At 36.9% G+C, this 18,653-nt stretch overlaps 1 protein-coding gene across 6 annotated transcripts in view; it reads left to right on the top strand.

The window, feature by feature from the left end:
* Positions 1–14,407, top strand: part of mpp7a (MAGUK p55 scaffold protein 7a) — a 93,202-nt gene extending 78,795 nt beyond the window's left edge. For all 6 annotated transcript variants that reach the window (XM_066717842.1, XM_066717865.1, XM_066717870.1 and 3 more), the window contains 6 exons: positions 1,567–1,737; positions 5,295–5,375; positions 7,297–7,390; positions 9,273–9,381; positions 10,455–10,598; positions 12,510–14,407. In XM_066717842.1, the coding sequence (XP_066573939.1) occupies positions 1,567–1,737; positions 5,295–5,375; positions 7,297–7,390; positions 9,273–9,381; positions 10,455–10,598; positions 12,510–12,689 (779 nt within the window). In that variant the 3' untranslated portion in view covers positions 12,690–14,407. The remainder of the gene's footprint in view (positions 1–1,566; positions 1,738–5,294; positions 5,376–7,296; positions 7,391–9,272; positions 9,382–10,454; positions 10,599–12,509) is intronic.
* The last annotated feature ends 4,246 nt before the right edge of the window (positions 14,408–18,653 follow it).

Below are 18,653 nucleotides of genomic sequence, written 5' to 3' on the forward strand. Positions count from 1 at the left end.
TTTTCTACTGTTCACCCTTTTTTAACCTAATTTTCCAATCCAGTTGGATTGAATTCTAAAACTGAGCATTATAAAGGTCCTCTTCTGACTAATATGACTCCTACCAAACACGATCTTCTGAGGGATCCCCAGCAGCAGCGCAAGCCCAGAAACAAATTGCATAAAAAGGCAAATCCAGAAACCCAGTGCCTCTATGCTGTTTTGAATTATTTTGCATTAGTCAGTGTAACCCTAGCTGGGTTAGGAATCAAAATGATAGCTTCTTAGTAGTGAGAAGCACTGATTTATTTACGCTGAAACTGTACTGCCATATGGAGCGGTTATTTTATTATTTGGATGGAGCTGTCTGGAAGGGTTTAAATGATTTTGATAGGAGTAGATTACAGAATCCACTCAACTACAGAAAAGCAATGTGTATTGACTGTCCACAGGTGAGAGACATAACAAAATCCTCTGAACATGCCTGCTTCATAGAGAGGAAATTTGCTCTGACAGATTCGGTGAAATTTGTTTGCATATCCAATCAATAGGAGTGACCTTGGAAGCACTATTTTATTATCCTTCCCATACGTTTTCCTTTCCGAATATGTGCACGACCGGCTCTCCATAGTTCAGACCGACACGGCTAACTGTAAATGCTTCAACAATAGTTGTTTCATGGAAATGCTAAATGTACCCAATCATCGTCATTTGGAGCCTTTCCCCAAAAAATATAAAGACTTGCATATAGAAGAGGTTCTTGCTCCTTTCTGCAATAGTGATGCTTTCTCTAAAACGATATGGTGGTTTTCACATCCTTCTTCCATTGCTGTAGCACAGTTGATAAAATTTACTGTAAAAGATCACCAGCTCTAACCATACATATCAATCATTACTGCATTGCTTATTTTTTCTATTGTTTGACTTATGTTTCATCAGTAAGTCTATTTGTTTTTGAGATGTTGACTTTCATGCAGGCCACAGTGGTAGGTTGACGATGTCATGAAAAGGATTTGCTTCTTCTTAATATAATTTTGACATTTACATGTATTATTTTCTCCTTCAGCCCATGATATTCTCAGATGTCTTGCATGCAAAATCCCTCAGTTGACACTGTCCTGTGCTGAGACTGAATATTTGGTTTCATTTGTTTGGCATTTGTCCTGTTTCTTATAGCAGTCACATAGTCCTTCATAAAAGTCAGAACTCTTCTGGGAATAATGTTTTTTTTTTAAATAAATGGTCAATTAGATAATCTAATTAATGTGAACTAAGCAAATCTACTGTCTACTGTTATCTACTAAGCACAAAGTTCATTAAGGTATTTTGTTGTATTTTATCTATACGACTACAATAACACTACTGACTTTACAATTCTGAAAAAACTGCGCAGTACTACACAGGGGGCTTTTGAAAGTCATATCATAATTCCACTGTAATAGTTTACAGTATAGCAAATCACAGGGTTTGAAAATTATGTAGAGGGCGATGCTCAAGTGCAAATCTTTCCTTTTTGATGTTTGTTTTTGCTGTAAATTGTGTCGTTGAGCCTTGGTGAAAAGTAAGTGTTACCATGTCTGTTTGCAGCTGGATTGCGGAGAAGCTTCCGTCTCAGCAGAAGAGACCGGAAGACCAACAAGTCCATGTATGAGAGCAAGAAGAGTGAGCTGTACGACATGGCTGACGTCCCCACATATGAAGAGGTGACCACCTACCGCAGACAGCATGGAGAGAAGTACAGACTGGTGGTTCTGGTTGGTGAGTAAGAGAGTCAGCAGCAGTTTCAGGATGCAATTCTGGCATGTTTGGCATTGCCACTGTGCCAGTAGCCACTAGTATATTCTTGTAGGCCTTTTGCATAACACAAATGAGTGGAAGAAAGAAAAACATTCCTGTGCAGACTTCAAAATAATACTCATTAAGGTTTTCAAGAGTATAATATAATCAACATGCAGTACTGTATTTCAAGCTTTATACTACACAGGCTTCCAGTGAATAAAGTGCAATCAGAATCTAAATGCCATCAATACTTCTGAACCAGAAATAATCAGTTTAACCCTACTTTTATAAATAAATGTGATTCAGTCAATCATTGAATTAAAATGTTTAATCAGTTACACCATGTGTTGGTCTAATGTGAGATATTCTGAACAGAAATCAAATTGATGTGGAACTTATGATTACGGTCTGTGGGTGCTGATACCCTGTTTAAACCTCTGATGCCTTGTGTTCAGTTTTTGAGGACTGTGCTGCAGTGTTATTGGACTTTTGTACTCCAAGTGTGCTGCGGTGCATGGAGTTCGTCATGCAAACAGTTCAGTCTGGAGTTTGTAACGAACTGGTTTGGTTGCCAGCAATTCCAGCCTACGGAAAGGATGCACCTCCCAGTGAGGCCGTATTTGTCAAGATAATATAAATACGTTTCATTAAGTTTCATAATTTGAAGAGCACCTATGGATAATTTTACATCCAAATGATTTGAAGGAAAGAAAAGATCTGCTTTATGTTTTGCTGGTATTTCACTTCCCTGGGGCCATGAGTTTGTTGTAGTAATTTTCTTCTGAGCACCGTTTAAATTTCAAATGCCACATGAGCCAAGAAACTGAGTGCAGTCTATCTCCAATAGATGCTGAAGTGTCGGTCTGTCATTAACTTGGCCATTTAATCTTTCCATTCAAACTGAACTCATTCTATATCCATTGTAATTTTTTCCAATAATGTCAAATATATGTTCAGTCCTTTTAAAGGTGTTCATTTGTATATATTTATTAATTAAAATAGTTAAGTAGAAAATATCCTTTCTGGAGTCTGAGTGTCCTAGAAAATTCTCGCTGGCATAATGAACTGTATGACAAATCTGGAAGGATACATTTTTAAGAACATAAGAACACAAGAAAGTTTACAAATGAGAGGAGGCCATTCAACCCATTTAGTGCTCGTAGTCTCCTCTGTTCCAGGGTGAAAAGGTTCAGTTCCTCAGTCTCTCAGTAGGACATTCCCTTCAGACCTGGAATAAGTCTGGTTGCTCTCCTCTGAACTGCCTCTAGAGCAGCGATATCTTTCTTGAACTGTGGAGCCCAGAACTGCACACAGTATCCAGATGAGCTCTAACTAGTGCATTGTACAGTCTGAACATCACTGCCCTTGTTCTCAATTCTACACTTTTGACAATATACCCTAACATTTTCTTTGCCTTTTGTATTTGAACTTCTATTTAACTTGAAAAACGATATATCCGCTGCTTCCCCAACTCTTTTATTAGTTTCATGTTATTAGTTTCATCCTTGTAATTAAAATATTTTACATAAGTATAATTCGTTTATGTTTTGGCTCATTGTACCATTGATTTTATCCCTCCCACTTTAGGTCTAGGTTAAACTGATCTGAAATCAGTATGAGGAGACATGCCTCTCAAGCACTCAAAGTAACTGCTCCTGATCCATTCAGCATTTAGCCTGGAAGTTATTAAGTCCCAATATTACACCACGTTCCTCTAATGAGAACAGTAATGAAGTTTGACACATCTACTGGCAGTTGTTTAACTTGGTAACTCACAAGTACAGTATTACATTCCTGATGGGTAGAAAATAAAATGAAAAAATAAAAATAAAAACAATGGTAATTGTTTTATTGGTGCATATAGTTTTAAAGCTTTTCCACCATGGTGTATTGTTTTTTGTTAAAAGAAAAAAACAAATTTGTCCGCAAGACTGGAGCCCAGCCTCCTTGCAGAGTCTTGCTGCTGAGATACGGGTCATAAAAAGCATGTATTAACATGCTTTACTGACTTTAGCACCTAGAACAACACTCGGAGCCGTTCTATGCAGTGATACATTGCATTTGTTAATAGAAGCACCAAATTCCTTGTGGTCTTTCGAAGCAAATTTGAAATTAACTCAATTTCCTTGTCTTAATAAATCATGTATGTCATTCTGAACATTTTTTTTTTTTTTTTAATCTCCAGAAGATTGCTGCTGTCTTTGTGCAGCCGTAAGCTGTTTCGGCCAAAAAAAAAAAAAAAAAACTATTTTGGAAGACCAATACTGTTAGTTAATTTCACAACTCAAAACCGAACAGGAACTCGTGCCAAGTTTGAGTCTGGTTTGTGTGAATTCCGTGCAGGGTTATATTTTGGAGACTAACAAGATTATTATTATTAAATAATGTAATTGTATAAAGTAATCTGCTAAGAATCTGTTAAAGATATATAATCTTCTTGCAGCTGGTTTCAGTTTCACATCCCATCAATTTTTGTCACAGGATGTTTTACAGCAAATTTAACAAAAAGAAACATGCATAAAAACAAATATTCCCTATAAGGATGTAAGGGGACAACTTTATTTTTTATGAGATGCGTTCTAACCTTTCCTCTTGTATTTCATGTATGTTTTTATTTTTCCCTGCAAAAGACACTTCAGCCTTAAATGTAAGAGAGTTAAACTGAATGCTATTAATGGCCGACGTAACAAGAAAATATTTAAAGAATCTAATATATTTAATATTTAATATTTATCTAATATTTAAAGATTTAATATTGACAACCTATTTGTATGGTGCACTGGGCGGGGGCGTGTTGTATACAGTCATTTATTCTTGTCTACACTGTTTAAATACACATATAATCAACCTTGTAAATTAATATCAAATGGAATCGTAGTCTTAGTGAAGCAGAATGGCTCTCCGCAGTGGAAAGGTTAGAGTAAAGTTTGTGTTTTGGAAAGACACTGGACATTGCAGCCACAGACAGAAATCAATATTATATTACTGAGTTGCTAGTAGCAGTGATGGAAAATACAGATGCACAGTGGATTCAGGAAAATACAAGAAAGGGGTTGTTTTTATAGTATTTGGAATGCAGTACTTGTTCTAGGTTAGGGGTGTCCTACCCTGGTCCTGTCCACTTCATCTTTATAGGTCGCCCTAAATCACACATTTCTATACACTGGGAACGCATGTGAGTGATTAATCAATTAAGCAAGAAACCAAGGGAATTCTTCCCTCTGGAGGGTTTAGGTAGTCAGATAATTGCTCCAATAGTTTCTAAAGGACTGAATTTACCACATCACCTGCATCATTGATCAGAATGAAGTACTTCTAGGTGTTTATAAATTGGTTTATAATACGTACTGGCTAATAAGTGGTGAATATGACTATGTAGTTCCAATGTACACCTTTTAGAAATCTAATACTGTATCACGCTTCTGCAGGTTTAATTTGGTTCTTTAATCTCCTTGTCTTATTGATAGATTTTTTTATAACGGTGGTATTTCCTTGTTTAATTGTGCCTTAATTCTGTTTTCTGTTGTGATATTCAGGACCCACTGGAGTTGGTTTGAATGAGCTGAAAAGGAAGCTCCTCATTTCCGACCCCCAGCACTACAGTGTGACTGTTCCACGTAAGTTATCATGTTATCCCGTTCTTGGGCTCACAGTTTATAAAGGTCAAGCTCTCTTATGTAGTTACTTCTCTTTATTTACTTTTACTTTCTGAATAATCACACTAAGACTCCAGTACTGTTTTCTCTGAAAGGAAAGCTTGCTAACAATCCAAATACAAAAACTGTCAAGTTTGAATTCCTCTTGTAACTCCATAATGATGGGAGGCTTCAGACTGCAGTGTTTGTTCGGCCACATATAAAAACTTGACTTGATGATAAACATGCTGCAAATGACTATACATTAAAAGCAGAATATAATTTGCACACCTAGTTTTTTATATAATTATATCTATTCTACTCAAAACATCTTCAGACACTTAGCTTAGGCTTTTTTGACTGTGCTTTGATAAGCATTGTCCTCACCCATCTTCACTGAGTTACAATGCAAGGATAATGTCCAGATGTCATCCACCTAACTGTTTGGTATACATTATATATGTATATGTATGTGTGTGTGTATTTGTACCTTTTGTTTGAACTAAATAAAGAAAGTAACTGTTGTAGTTTAGGAGAGATTCCTACTCAAGCTCAGTGTATCTTTTCTTGTACAATTGTCAGCTTTTCATAGCCAGTCTGACGGTCTTGGTTGATGGAGGAAATCGTTTGGTTTTTTTACCTCCTGAATAAATGCCATTCCACTGCCTCGTGTTGGCGCAGAACCTGCTTTTCGTCCTGTGAGGGCCAAATGACAGCTTGCCATATTTCTGAATGAAATCCAGCCATGGTACTTAAATAAAACCATGGTTGCAGCCATTACGATTTTAAAGGAGAAGGGGTGAGATTAGGACCATATATATATATATTTTTACCCTTATGAAGCACATTCCACATTACTGTCGAAAAGACTGTCTGTTTTGTTCTGATTTTAACTGGAAAGATGAGGTCAGTAATTTATATTTTTATATATATATATATATATATATATATATATATATATATATCTTTATATTATATTATATTATATTTATCTAAAGAGATGACTGCATGCTACAAATGAGTGAATGTGGGTTGTGACCTTTAATTGATTTCTTGTATGTTGTACCTGTGCAAAATGTACAGCTGAGCTAGACCGACCTACGCAATACCAACCAAAACCAAAATTATGGATATCCACAGTTCATGTACTGAAAGACAAAGCCAGTGGAATGAAAAAATACATACCGAGCATTGACATTGCAGAGCTCAGATGCTGAAGAAAGTTGATTGGTAAAGACACTCGCACTGTCCCAGTGTGTTGTAATCGGGTTAAGTTTTGAAAATGCACATCTTTTGTCAATTATGGAGGGAACCCAATGCACATTACTAGACAAGCAGTCACTGATATGGCAGCATTTCTGCTAATTAACGATTTCTGTTGTATCGGAACCCGATAGAATGTCATGTTCTATCTGAAAAGATTTTGCATACAATTATGACTTCTATACCCCTTCTATACCACACGGGTCATGCGACTTTGTACACTGCAGAGTTGTGTTTCACCTGATCAGTGTAAAATTATTTTAATAGTGGAAATTTATGGGCAAGTAAATGCCTGGATTAATTTTAATGAGAGATTAAAATAATGTTTTATCATGTGCTCGTTTTGTGATGGTGAAGCAGCAGTGTATTGGATCTTGTTTGAGACTTGCTGTTTCACTAAACCTTTACAATTGAAATGGAACATCCTATTGTAGGCAATGGTATTTTTTCTTTTGTATGTTTTTTTTCAATCAAGAAGAAAAAGTTCAGTTTGAGAATTTACAATTATTTTACTGTTTATAATTTACTTAAGCTTTTCACATATAACAGACTGAGCAAAGCTTGGCCTACCCCACATTCAGTGAAGCCTAGAGTTTAGCCTTGTGGTCGGGTCACTGACGTTTCCTCTTCAATCCCACAGACACAACCAGAGCCAAACGGAGCCAGGAGAGCGATGGAGTGGAGTATCACTTTATCTCGAAACACTTGTTTGAGACTGATGTTCAAAACAACAAGTAGGTATTGTACAACACAGCAGACGGTAGATAAAGGTGAATCAGTCAGGCACATTTGTGCATGATAACATTTACTTTATTAATACAGAATATCACTTTAATAAAGGAATAATATTCTAATCTTAATGAGTTACATTGTGAAGAAGAGGACCATGTCAGTCCATCTGCGGTGCATGAGTGTGAGATGAGAACAGCCTGTGGTGCTCGCTGTGAAAGACTCGCAGCCTTCTGCAGGGCTGGGACAATGAGTGATGAAAACCTTGCATTGGCTGGAGCATAAAGAGTTATTTTATACTTCCCACCACAACTACGAAGTCATAAATACAAATTTGCAACTAATATAATTGTGGTTGACATTCTGTGCAAGAGTGAAATGTTTAGTGCCCTTGAAATGTTCCTTGTTCTTATTTTCCTATCCTGGGCACTGGTGCTAATCCAATACACACCTATCACCATTCGCCTGTTGTGCGTTGAGCAGAACGAGTTACTCCCGGAGGGGAGAGGTGCAAATGACAGATACAGACCAGAGCCGAAGTTCAGGGGCAGAATGCTTGAACGCTCGACATGGAAAACACAAATCGAATTAGAGTGGCAAACAACCTGGCAAAAAGTCAGATTTTACTATTTGTGTTTGGTTTCTTAAAACCCATTAGTGGCAAAACTGCGTTCCTTCTATAGAGCTTCTTCAAAAACAGTTGTGTCCCCAGACGAGAATTTGACTTTAATGAAATGCAATACTAGAGGTAATGAATTTTATTTCTCCCCAGATTCATGTTGCTTTTTCTAAGACATTTTCTAGTGAGCTGGCAGTTTAGAATCAATATAATTAAAAACATTAAAATAAATCAGTGATTTTATTATTATAGTTGCCATTTTAATCATTTGTATCCAGGACCCACTAGGTTTCCTCCTGGAGGCCAGGCAGGACAGCTTTCTTTAATGATTTATGTGTATTTGAAGGTTATCCGGGCTCACTGATAACATTACACAGATTCTGCACAGGGATTTGAGATCAGACATTCTTTCCACGTTCTTCCGCTTCAGTTTAACTTCTCTATTTTTTCTAAAAGCACATTTCAATATTTTATTACACTCATCAATGTGAATGAGGCAGCTTATGTGATGGAAAAATATTTGTTTGCTTTAGCTTGGTCAGGAAATCTGGATTAGACTAGTCTTGGCATTTGCATTTTTTACCTTTTAAAATAAACAGGTGTTACTGATTTAAAGTGTAACATAGAAGATTATATAAAATATCCCTGTGCCAAAATGTCTGGAATTGTGTTCTGCTGAAATATGCTACAACTTTGAGAGTAACGGTCGAGAGATTAATCCTCACGTTCCTTTTGAAAGAAGTCAATGGGTCTATTTGTTTTTTTTCTAATAGTATATCAGTAGATTTTCAATTAAAGAAGTGGGATGTGGTATTTATTGAAGGTGGTCTGGCCTTTCTTCTTCTTTACTGCATCCAAATCTATGTGTATGTTGTTAACAAATTTAAATCTATTTACCGCAAGTAAAAGTTTGAAAGGGTAAAAAAGGACAAACTTTTTAGTTTTATTCAGGTTTTTTTATAGGTATTTTAAAACATTTTATTTTATTTATTTATTTATAAGGGCCCGTGTATAATTTAACATTCAAACTTGTCATGAGATGTATTGCTGCCAGGTTTAGCTATAAGATTTACATCGGCAGGTCCTGGAACTGTCGTGTAGTGATTCAGAAACAGGAAAGAAACGTTTTATTTTCTAGATATCCGTCTTCTGAAAAGGCAGATCTTTTCTCAGATGTGTGCCTGGATGTGGGGAGTCAACAGAACAAAGTGTTATTTTGGTCCATAATTTACTTAAATGTCCTTCTTTCTGATGTTTTTCTCCTACAGGTTTGTTGAACATGGAGAGTATAAGGGAAATTATTATGGGACAAGCTTGGACTCGGTTCGCTCTGTCCTGTCGAAGAACAAAGTGTGCCTGCTGGATGTGCAGCCCCATGTGAGTAGCAGAATCTTCAGAGCTTTCTTGCATAGCTGTCCAGATCAGATCAGCGTTCCTGTCATGTCTGCATGAGGGATTGATGTGTTTTGAGTTGTGTGACTATATCATATGTAAATTCAGCAGCTCTGTTTAGTCTCTCAAAGCAAAATCTTCAACTTTTCTTGATTATTGCTTTTCTCCCCTCCAGCCTAGATTAATGATCGAGGCATAAATACTATTTACTGTCAGATGTTTCCCTGGAAACCTTAACTATTTGTTTAATAACTCGGTTACCAGACTTAGTTTTGAGGGACATTTTTAGCAGCAATTACTGTAAATGTTCCCTTTTTTCATGTTTCATTTTTGGCTTTTCTGCGTCTGGGTGGCAGTGAATGCCTTCTTAAAGTGGCCCATATGTCATTCTTGCTGATTTTGGACACATTATAGAAGCTATAGCAGGAATTACATCATTTTGCAGACCAGAAGCTTCATCATGTCTCCAGTGGTTTTTGTCTTGAGCTGTAGAAGACCTGACTTGTACAGCTGAATGGATTCCACAGATCTTCATATTTCAGGAGCAGCTGAAAAGCATTTTCAATGAGTGAATGAACACGTATTTGACGTGGTGATTACATTTGTTATTCACAATTCTGCAGCCGGATGACAGTGTGCAATTGAATGCAGAACGGGGGCTTGTCGAATGGGAGTTCCTTTGCTTGCTGATTTTGATGAATGTTTTTGTATTCATAACTTGTTTGGATGAGCTCCACTCTGACAAGAGCGAGGCATTTTGATGCCAAGTTTATGAAGTAATGCAAATAAAATCATCCTCATGCTACACATTTTCTATGGACAACTTTTGGATTTTGCTACATGCACTCTACAACAGCCCAAGATGTCTGTGTGTCAGTAAAACAGGCAAAGAATGGGGGTTATTTCAGTATCTAATTGAAAAGAAAAGGTAATGAATTGGAGTATACCTTTTGCCCTTGTTATTATTAACAAGGTATCTATTCAGTCTATTTTGTTTATTGTGTCGAAATCAGTCCTGCTGCCTGGCGACTGACTGTTTTATGTTTTGAATTCTGCAGACAATCAAACACTTACGGACGTCAGAATTTAAGCCCTATGTGATTTTCGTGAAGCCTCCACCAATTGAATGCTTACGAGAATCCAGGAAAAACGCCAAGGTCATATCCAGCAAAGACGACAAAGGCTCAGCCAAAGCCTTCACGGTAATACACGGATATTTTCCTATATATAATACTGGGAGGTCCATGTCATATAGGCTGGAATTACTCTGGAGCCACTAGTAGTGAAGTTACAATAGAGTGCCCTGTCAATTTCATTGATTGATTTTGATTGATTGATTTATTTTCCCATTGTGTATTGTGTACTGTCATGTACACTTGCATTAATGCAAAAGATGGCTATTGATTGTTTTTATTTCCCGAGAAGAAACAAGTGGTCCCAGTCATTTAGAACCAAAATCAATTTCATCTAAATTTGTACTCACCAATTGAGAGTATCAGTGTCACCCCCCAACTCCATCTCTTCACATTCCTCAGTAACACCATCTTGAGAAGACGCAGTGCTGTGCACACCTTGCACTCCCGTACAGCAGCAGATCACAGCCACATGAAACCCATTAGCGTTTGCCTCGTTGATGGGTTTCGCAGCAGCGCTGTCTGTGGGGAAAGCTTGTGTGTCTCTCCCAGCTCCTCTGACGGGTGCTCTGTGGGGTTTAAATCAGGGGCCCAGCAGGCCTCAGTTGACTATCCTGCACTCTCTGTCCATGAGAAAATCCTCCTGTTGACTCGTCCGGGACATTGTTTTAGTTAAATAGTGTCTTTTCACTCTATCATGGCAGAGTCATCATCAGCTTTGCACCTGCAGTTAGATCTGGTGAATAATTTGTGTGTGCAAGGTTGTCGTGCTTTGCTTCTGTCCAAATATATAGGGAAGCTCTAAGGTTTCTTCTTCTCCTTCTTCTCCTGCTGTTATTTAGCGGATGTTTCTATCCAAGGTGACTTACATGCTTCAACAAACACCCACATACAATGCTCTACATATACACAATGTTACAATACAATTTGTCCACACTACAGGGATTAAAGTGAAGCTATAAGAGAATAGTGGCATGGTCTACTGTTTAATCGAAACAGATCCACCTTTAGGAGGTGTCGAAAGATGGGGAGATGCTGTACATTTCCAATGTTACCACATCAAACTTGACTGTCGACCAGACGGCGATGAGCCATTTATTCACTTAAAATTAGCACGTTTTGGGATCATGTTCAGGTATCAGATTAATTGCTGTTCAGCCTGAAAGAAAAAATGTTCAATTAAATTGTATAGCTTTTTTACAATCCACCTGCCAGGCTGCACGATCCGCACAAAGTCTGGTACATGTTAACAGCAAAGACATTGTTCTCTAAACTCTTTATTTTCTTTATGGAAATCGGATTGCCAGCCATTGTTTTAAAAACCCTAATATTTCCTGTGTAGTGCTGATGTCATTGTTTTGGAAAACCAAAGAAACATTTTAATAATTGTGTCAGTCTTTGATTCCTAACACTACAATTGAATTAATTATGAAGACTTGGCAGAATCAGATGCATTCACACATTATGTTTTTAGTTACTTGCACTTACATAAACAGGAACTGTTAATGTTTTTCTTACTATTATGCAGACTAATGAGGTAATGGTGTAGACAAGGTGATAGAACAGATGTGAATTCTTTAAATATATTTTTTTCTCTAGATAACAGTCACAGACAGGCTTTTTGATTTGAATATATGTACAGTTTGTTTTGTTCTGTTTCTGAAAAAAGTAAATCACGATTCAACTAAAACTAGCAAATTCTACCCTCTTTTCCAGGAGATGTGTGGAGTACCATGCATTACAGTTGGCAAAAACTGGGGGGACAAAGATTTATTTGTTTAAATAAAAAATGAAATTGAAAGATTTTAGGTTGAAAAGAAAAGTAGTCTTCATGAAAATTCCTTGAGGTTTGGTTCGTGATTGGAAAGGGGTTTGGAAATGCTCTGTATGTGGGTGTGTGCGCATGTGGGCTTTTCCTGAAAGAGACGTTTAATTTTGCTTAATGTCTTCCCTTCTGTTGTTGTTTTGTGGATGTTCCAGGAGGAAGACTTTCAGGAAATGATCTGCTCGGCCCAGCTGATGGAAAACCAATATGGCCATCTTTTCGAAAAGGTTATTGTGAACGATGAACTTATGACTGCTTTCAGCGAGTTGAAGATGACGTTGAAAAAGCTGGAGACAGAGACTCTCTGGGTTCCTGTGAATTGGACACACTCCTAATATAGAAATATATATATACACACAAGAAAGGGAAGGACTTTTAAATGCAATTCCTGCAAAAGCATGAAGCATTTCACTTTTGTCTAACATTTTTATACAGCTCACCAACATCCAAGTATCTCCCTCGCAGGGTCGGTCATCTTCACAGGGATAGTTGAGTATTTTTTCCTGAATTCTGTTCCTGACACTGGATTTCTATTTAAATATGTACATAGCTTACTGATGCGTTGTCAATTAGGATTCCTCGCCAGTCTGACTGCCAACCAGCCGTGTGCCAGGATGGACATGTGTCTTAGTGTATTTTTAACATTAGTTTATAGAAACCAAAGGGATTACTATTTTTATTATATTTCTTTGGAAGGAAGGTTTATATGTAAATGTTTGTATAGGACATGGAAGCAAAGATAAAAGTGTTTGTCTTTGCAGTCTTAAGGTTACAGTTTTAACTAATTTCAAACAGATTCTACCCTGGATGTCAATAGAATTTGCACATGTGCATTCAATAAAGCAAAGACATAACTGTATTTGTTATAAATTAATATATTTTTTAGAATCTGCTGTTTTACATATTCTTCATGTACATATTTCCCATCATCTTTTCTGGAGTGTTTTGGAAATCCTCTGTGTCAGTGGTAATATTTTAAATAAACTAAGTTACCATTTTACAAATTCAATAATCAACATGACCCCCACACTGGTTTCTTAAAATGCCATTTAGTTCTGTTTTTCAAGTTGTAATTCATTCAGAAGCTATTTTAAAACCTCCACCCTTCTTATGAAGGTGCCCGATATAACAGTTTGCCTCTAAAAGTTACCAGACTTTGGCTCCCAGATACAAGAAATGTTCTCAATCTTGTATAATTAGGGTGGAGTTTACTTGCATTTATTCTCGTAAAATGGTCTAAAACAAGGAATTTAACAGAAGGTTCTAAACATTTCCAGATTTACTACTGAAGCAAATGTTAAATTGCTACTTCTCAGTTATCAGGGTTTGCGTTTATTTTTATTTTTAATTTTTGTATGTAAGTGTTGCTTGTTACTTAGAGGTGTTGTTGAGTTCACTTCGTGCTTGAGCTTATATCTTTACAACATATCTGTGGCACCTAGATGTGAAGAATTTTAGTGCAACTATTTATGAAAGGACGTGGCAGGGAAAGTGAAATCTCTCCGCTGTGTATTTTTAGAAGCGTCTGTTCTAGTTTCTAAATTTTGGCTTTGAACAATCATGCTCAACATTCCATGTAAATATTTACCTCGCAATGTGCCGGTTTGGTCACCAGCAGCACTGTAATTGTATTTTAATAGTCCTTAAAATTATACAATATTTTTTAATTAGTGTTGTACATTAGATACATGTCCAGAGCAAGGATTGGTCCCTTTTGTCAATGCATTTTGTTTTTAAATGACTTACCAAAAACAAGATCTAAATCCCTTTTGCATTATATTTGAATTATGAAAGGTTTTTTCTTATACTGCCATGTTTTTAAAGTTTTGATTAATCCATTAAAACTCCGACATCAGCCTACTTTTTAAAACAATTTGTCTTTCTCTCCAAAAGCAACATTTGCAGTAGAATTTTTCCTAATATACTTTTTCTTCAGTGATGCAAACAGCAAATGTTATCCTTCTTAATACCCATTTTCTGTATTTGAAACGAAAGTATCTGTGAAAATACAGATTTGATTTTCTTAAAATACATTAAATAATGATATGTATAAGTCAGTTTTGTGGTTGTTTTTATTATACATTTCACATTTGGTTCCTCAGATGTTTGTCCTCACATAATCTGAAGTCTATACTGAAATTGTTATTGCAGTTCTCACATATGAGGATACGTAGAATAATGATTCATTTATTTGTTTGCTTGTTTGTGATTGACAATTGAAATATCTGATTTGCAGAGGCGAGTGGACACCTGTCCTAACGGAGACACCACAGGCTGCAATGGAGTCCTTGGCATTAGTTACTTGAAGATAAGAAATAGGATCACACTAATGCTCAACATTTTTGTCATCTTAAAAATATAAAATGTCTACATCATAGGGTGTTCATGACACACAGACTTTTGTTATTCTGTGCAATCTTTGACCAATTTAGCCAAGGGATCTTCTGAATCTGCAGATTCTGGCCAGAATTGTGGAAGTCTGCGACTTGTGAATACACCCATAGAAAACACTAGTACGAATTAATGTATTTTTTCCCCCATTTTGATATAGTTCTGCATTCAAAATACATCTATAAATAATATTTATAATACTCTTGGTACTACACCTGAATCATTTCCCAGCTTTTATTGCTGTTTGTTATAGACATGATGATTTTAGATGGCTAGAAAACGTCAAATGTATGTTAATGATATTTAAAGCCCCAAAAAATTGAGCCTGTGACAAAAAATGCATCTGTAAAAAACAAAAAAACAAAAAATAATGCTGGTAAGTTCATTTTTAAAGCATTCTGCTATTAATATTGAACATGCTGCAATGGTATTTTATTAAAATCTTACTCATTCATAATTGCATTGAATAATAATGTAGCTGAGCTGCAATGCTGTCACTTTTAGTAGAGAAAATAGGTATCAATAATAGCCTTGTTTGCCCTAGTAAATAATTGCGTCCAAGTGAATCTGTGTTTATAAGAGTATGATTTTTTTTTAGTTTTGAATAGTCAGTTGAAAGTAAGCATATATATGCATTCCTTACTTAACTTCATGTATATGTGAACCTGTGTATTCACTGTGTAGAGAGCTGCTCACTGTATCCGTTTCAAGTACTTAACTTGGCTCAGATGCTGCATTGTCGCTAATACCGTAATAATAATAATATACTTTTTTTTTATTCAGAAAAAGCTGTAGTAATGTGACAGTTTATTATAATGCACTATAATTATGTCATATGATTGATTTATTTCCATTGTTTAATGTCATTATAGCAGTGATCATTTCGTCAACGAAAACTATGATGAAAAATATTAGCCAACGACCTATTTTCAGTGACGATAACGAGACGAAGAATGATAACAAAAAAAAAAAAAGCCTTCTATTTTTAGTTGACTAAATGTGACGAACCGAAAATTCAACACAAGACTAATGGACATAAATTACAGTATTTTGCGAGGCAGCTGGTCAGGGAGCTGCTTCATGGTCCAATCATAATCATGCATTCCTTGATGTGGTCTTCACCTTTATTGTTCTGTGCAGATCTGCGATGCTCCCCCAAAGGGATCGGTGGGATTCTGTAGATCTGCACAGAACCGCAGAAATCTAAACGTTGAACGCGCTTGATGTGGTTTACTGTATTGGGCTCAACGTGAAGTTGATACAGATTGTGTGAAGTTAAATGCCTGTTTTGTATACAGGACTGGTAAGTGCAGGTCTTGTAATTAGTAAAATTAGAGTCTAATTGGTTAACTTATTACAGTAAGCCACGTTATGCACTTACAGAATGAAGCACAGTTCACACTTGGGTACAGTAGAGCTTAACAATATGCTTATGCTTTTAATATCACTTTAAACATGCAATCTTTTGTTCATCAGCAGGGGAAGTCTTTGAAAATGAAATGTTAATGCAAAAGCCATTTGAAATTAAATGTTTGCATTTTTACCTAAATAACGCATGCATAAATGGAAAATAAAAATGCAACTGTGGGATTACATTGCATTTGAATAAAGTCCACTATATGCTTCCATACTGTTCTTGTACTCTATTCTTATTACAAAAAATGTGGAGAGACTTCAAACTTCAAATTGAATTACAGTAATTTGTGACCATAAAGTTTACAATAGCTGTTTGTAACTTGATTTCAAATACATTTCAAATTAAGTCAATCAATATGTTTGTTTTACATCCATCCACTAATTGATGTAAACATCCGGCATCAGACATAATGGTGATAATGAAGAAAAAATAAAATAAATGGACATAAAATGTTACTAAAATGACATGACAGGAGTTTCTGACGACTAATATTACCTAAAACTAATGAAAGATGGAATTACTAAAATTGCTGACAAGCATTTTAGTAAAAAGAGTAAGACTAAAACTAAATCTAAAATAGCTGCCAAAATTAACACTGCATTATAGGGAAAGAAAATGGTAAAGAATATTTAATTGACAAAATGGACCCCCCCCCCACAGAGCATTCACGCTGCCGCAGGCCCTGCTTTGACGGATTCTCATAGATGCATAAACAGCCAACAGAGTCTCACTGTTCCATTGCCAGATCACCAAATGCAAAAATATGTCTGTCTTCCTGTTTGCTTTAGTATTTCACAAATTTTATTATAATGTTGAGAGAAGAATCAACTCCCAAGACAATTGAGAAGATTATTACAATTTTTAGATTTGAATATGAATTGAATGCCATTTGTATGAATGTTATGTTCAAATAAAAGGAAGGCCTCAGACCTGTGGTGTACGTGCAAAATGTGAAGTTTGTGCAAGAGGAGTAAACAAGATTCTTAGAATTAGAATTACAGTGAGGGAAAAAAGTATTTGATCCCCTGCTGATTTTGTACGTTTGCCCACTGACAAAGAAATGATCAGTCTATAATTTTAATGGTAGGTGTATTTTAACAGTGAGAGACAGAATAACAACAAAAAAATCCAGAAAAACGCATTTCAAAAAAGTTATAAATTGATTTGTATGTTAATGAGGGAAATAAGTATTTGACCCCTTCGACTTAGTACTTGGTGGCAAAACCCTTGTTGGCAATCACAGAGGTCAGACGTTTCTTGTAGTTGGCCACCAGGTTTGCACACATCTCAGGAGGGATTTTGTCCCACTCCTCTTTGCAGATCCTCTCCAAGTCATTAAGGTTTCGAGGCTGACGTTTGGCAACTCGAACCTTCAGCTCCCTCCACAGATTTTCTATGGGATTAAGGTCTGGAGACTGGCTAGGCCACTCCAGGACCTTAATGTGCTTCTTCTTGAGCCACTCCTTTGTTGCCTTGGCTGTGTGTTTTGGGTCATTGTCATGCTGGAATACCCATCCACGACCCATTTTCAATGCCCTGGCTGAGGGAAGGAGGGTCTCACCCAAGATTTGACGGTACATGGCCCCATCCATCGTCCCTTTGATGCGGTGCAGTTGTCCTGTCCCCTTAGCAGAAAAACACCCCCAAAGCATAATGTTTCCACCTCCATGTTTGACGGTGGGGATGGTGTTCTTGGGGTCATTCCTCCTCCTCCAAACACGGCGAGTTGAGTTGATGCCAAAGAGCTCGATTTTGGTCTCATCTGACCACAACACTTTCACCCACTTCTCCTCTGAATCATTCAGATGTTCATTGGCAAACTTCAGACGGGCCTGTACATGTGCTTTCTTGAGCAGGGGGACCTTGCGGGTGCTGCAGGATTTCAGTCCTTCACGGCGTAGTGTGTTACCAATGGTTTTCTTGGTGACTATGGTCCCAGCTGCCTTGAGATCATTAACAAGATCCTCCCGTGTAGTTCTGGGCTGATTCCTCACCGTTCTCATGATCATTGAAACTCCACGAGGTGAGATCTTTCATGGAGCCCCAGACCGAGGGAGACTGACAGTTATTTTGTGTTTCTTCCATCTGCGAATAATCGCACCAACTGTTGTCACCTTCTCACCAAGCTGCTTGGCGATGGTCTTGTAGCCCATTCCAGCCTTGTGTAGGTCTACAATCTTGTCCCTGACAACCTTGGACAGCTCTTTGGTCTAGGCCATGGTGGAGAGTTTGGAATCTGATTGATTGATTGATTCTGTGGACAGGTGTCTTTTATACAGGTAACGAGCTGAGATTAGGAGCACTCCCTTTAAGAGAGTGCTCCTAATCTCAGCTCGTTACTTGTATAAAAGACACCTGGGAGCCAGAAATCTTGCTGATTGATAGGGGATCAAATACTTATTTCCCTCATTAACATGCAAATCAATTTATAACTTTTTTGAAATGCGTTTTTCTGGATTTTTTTGTTGTTATTCTGTCTCTCACTGTTAAA

This window comes from Amia ocellicauda, chromosome 2 (genome assembly GCF_036373705.1).
Source record: "Amia ocellicauda isolate fAmiCal2 chromosome 2, fAmiCal2.hap1, whole genome shotgun sequence".
NCBI classification, from domain to species: Eukaryota; Metazoa; Chordata; class Actinopteri; order Amiiformes; family Amiidae; genus Amia; species Amia ocellicauda.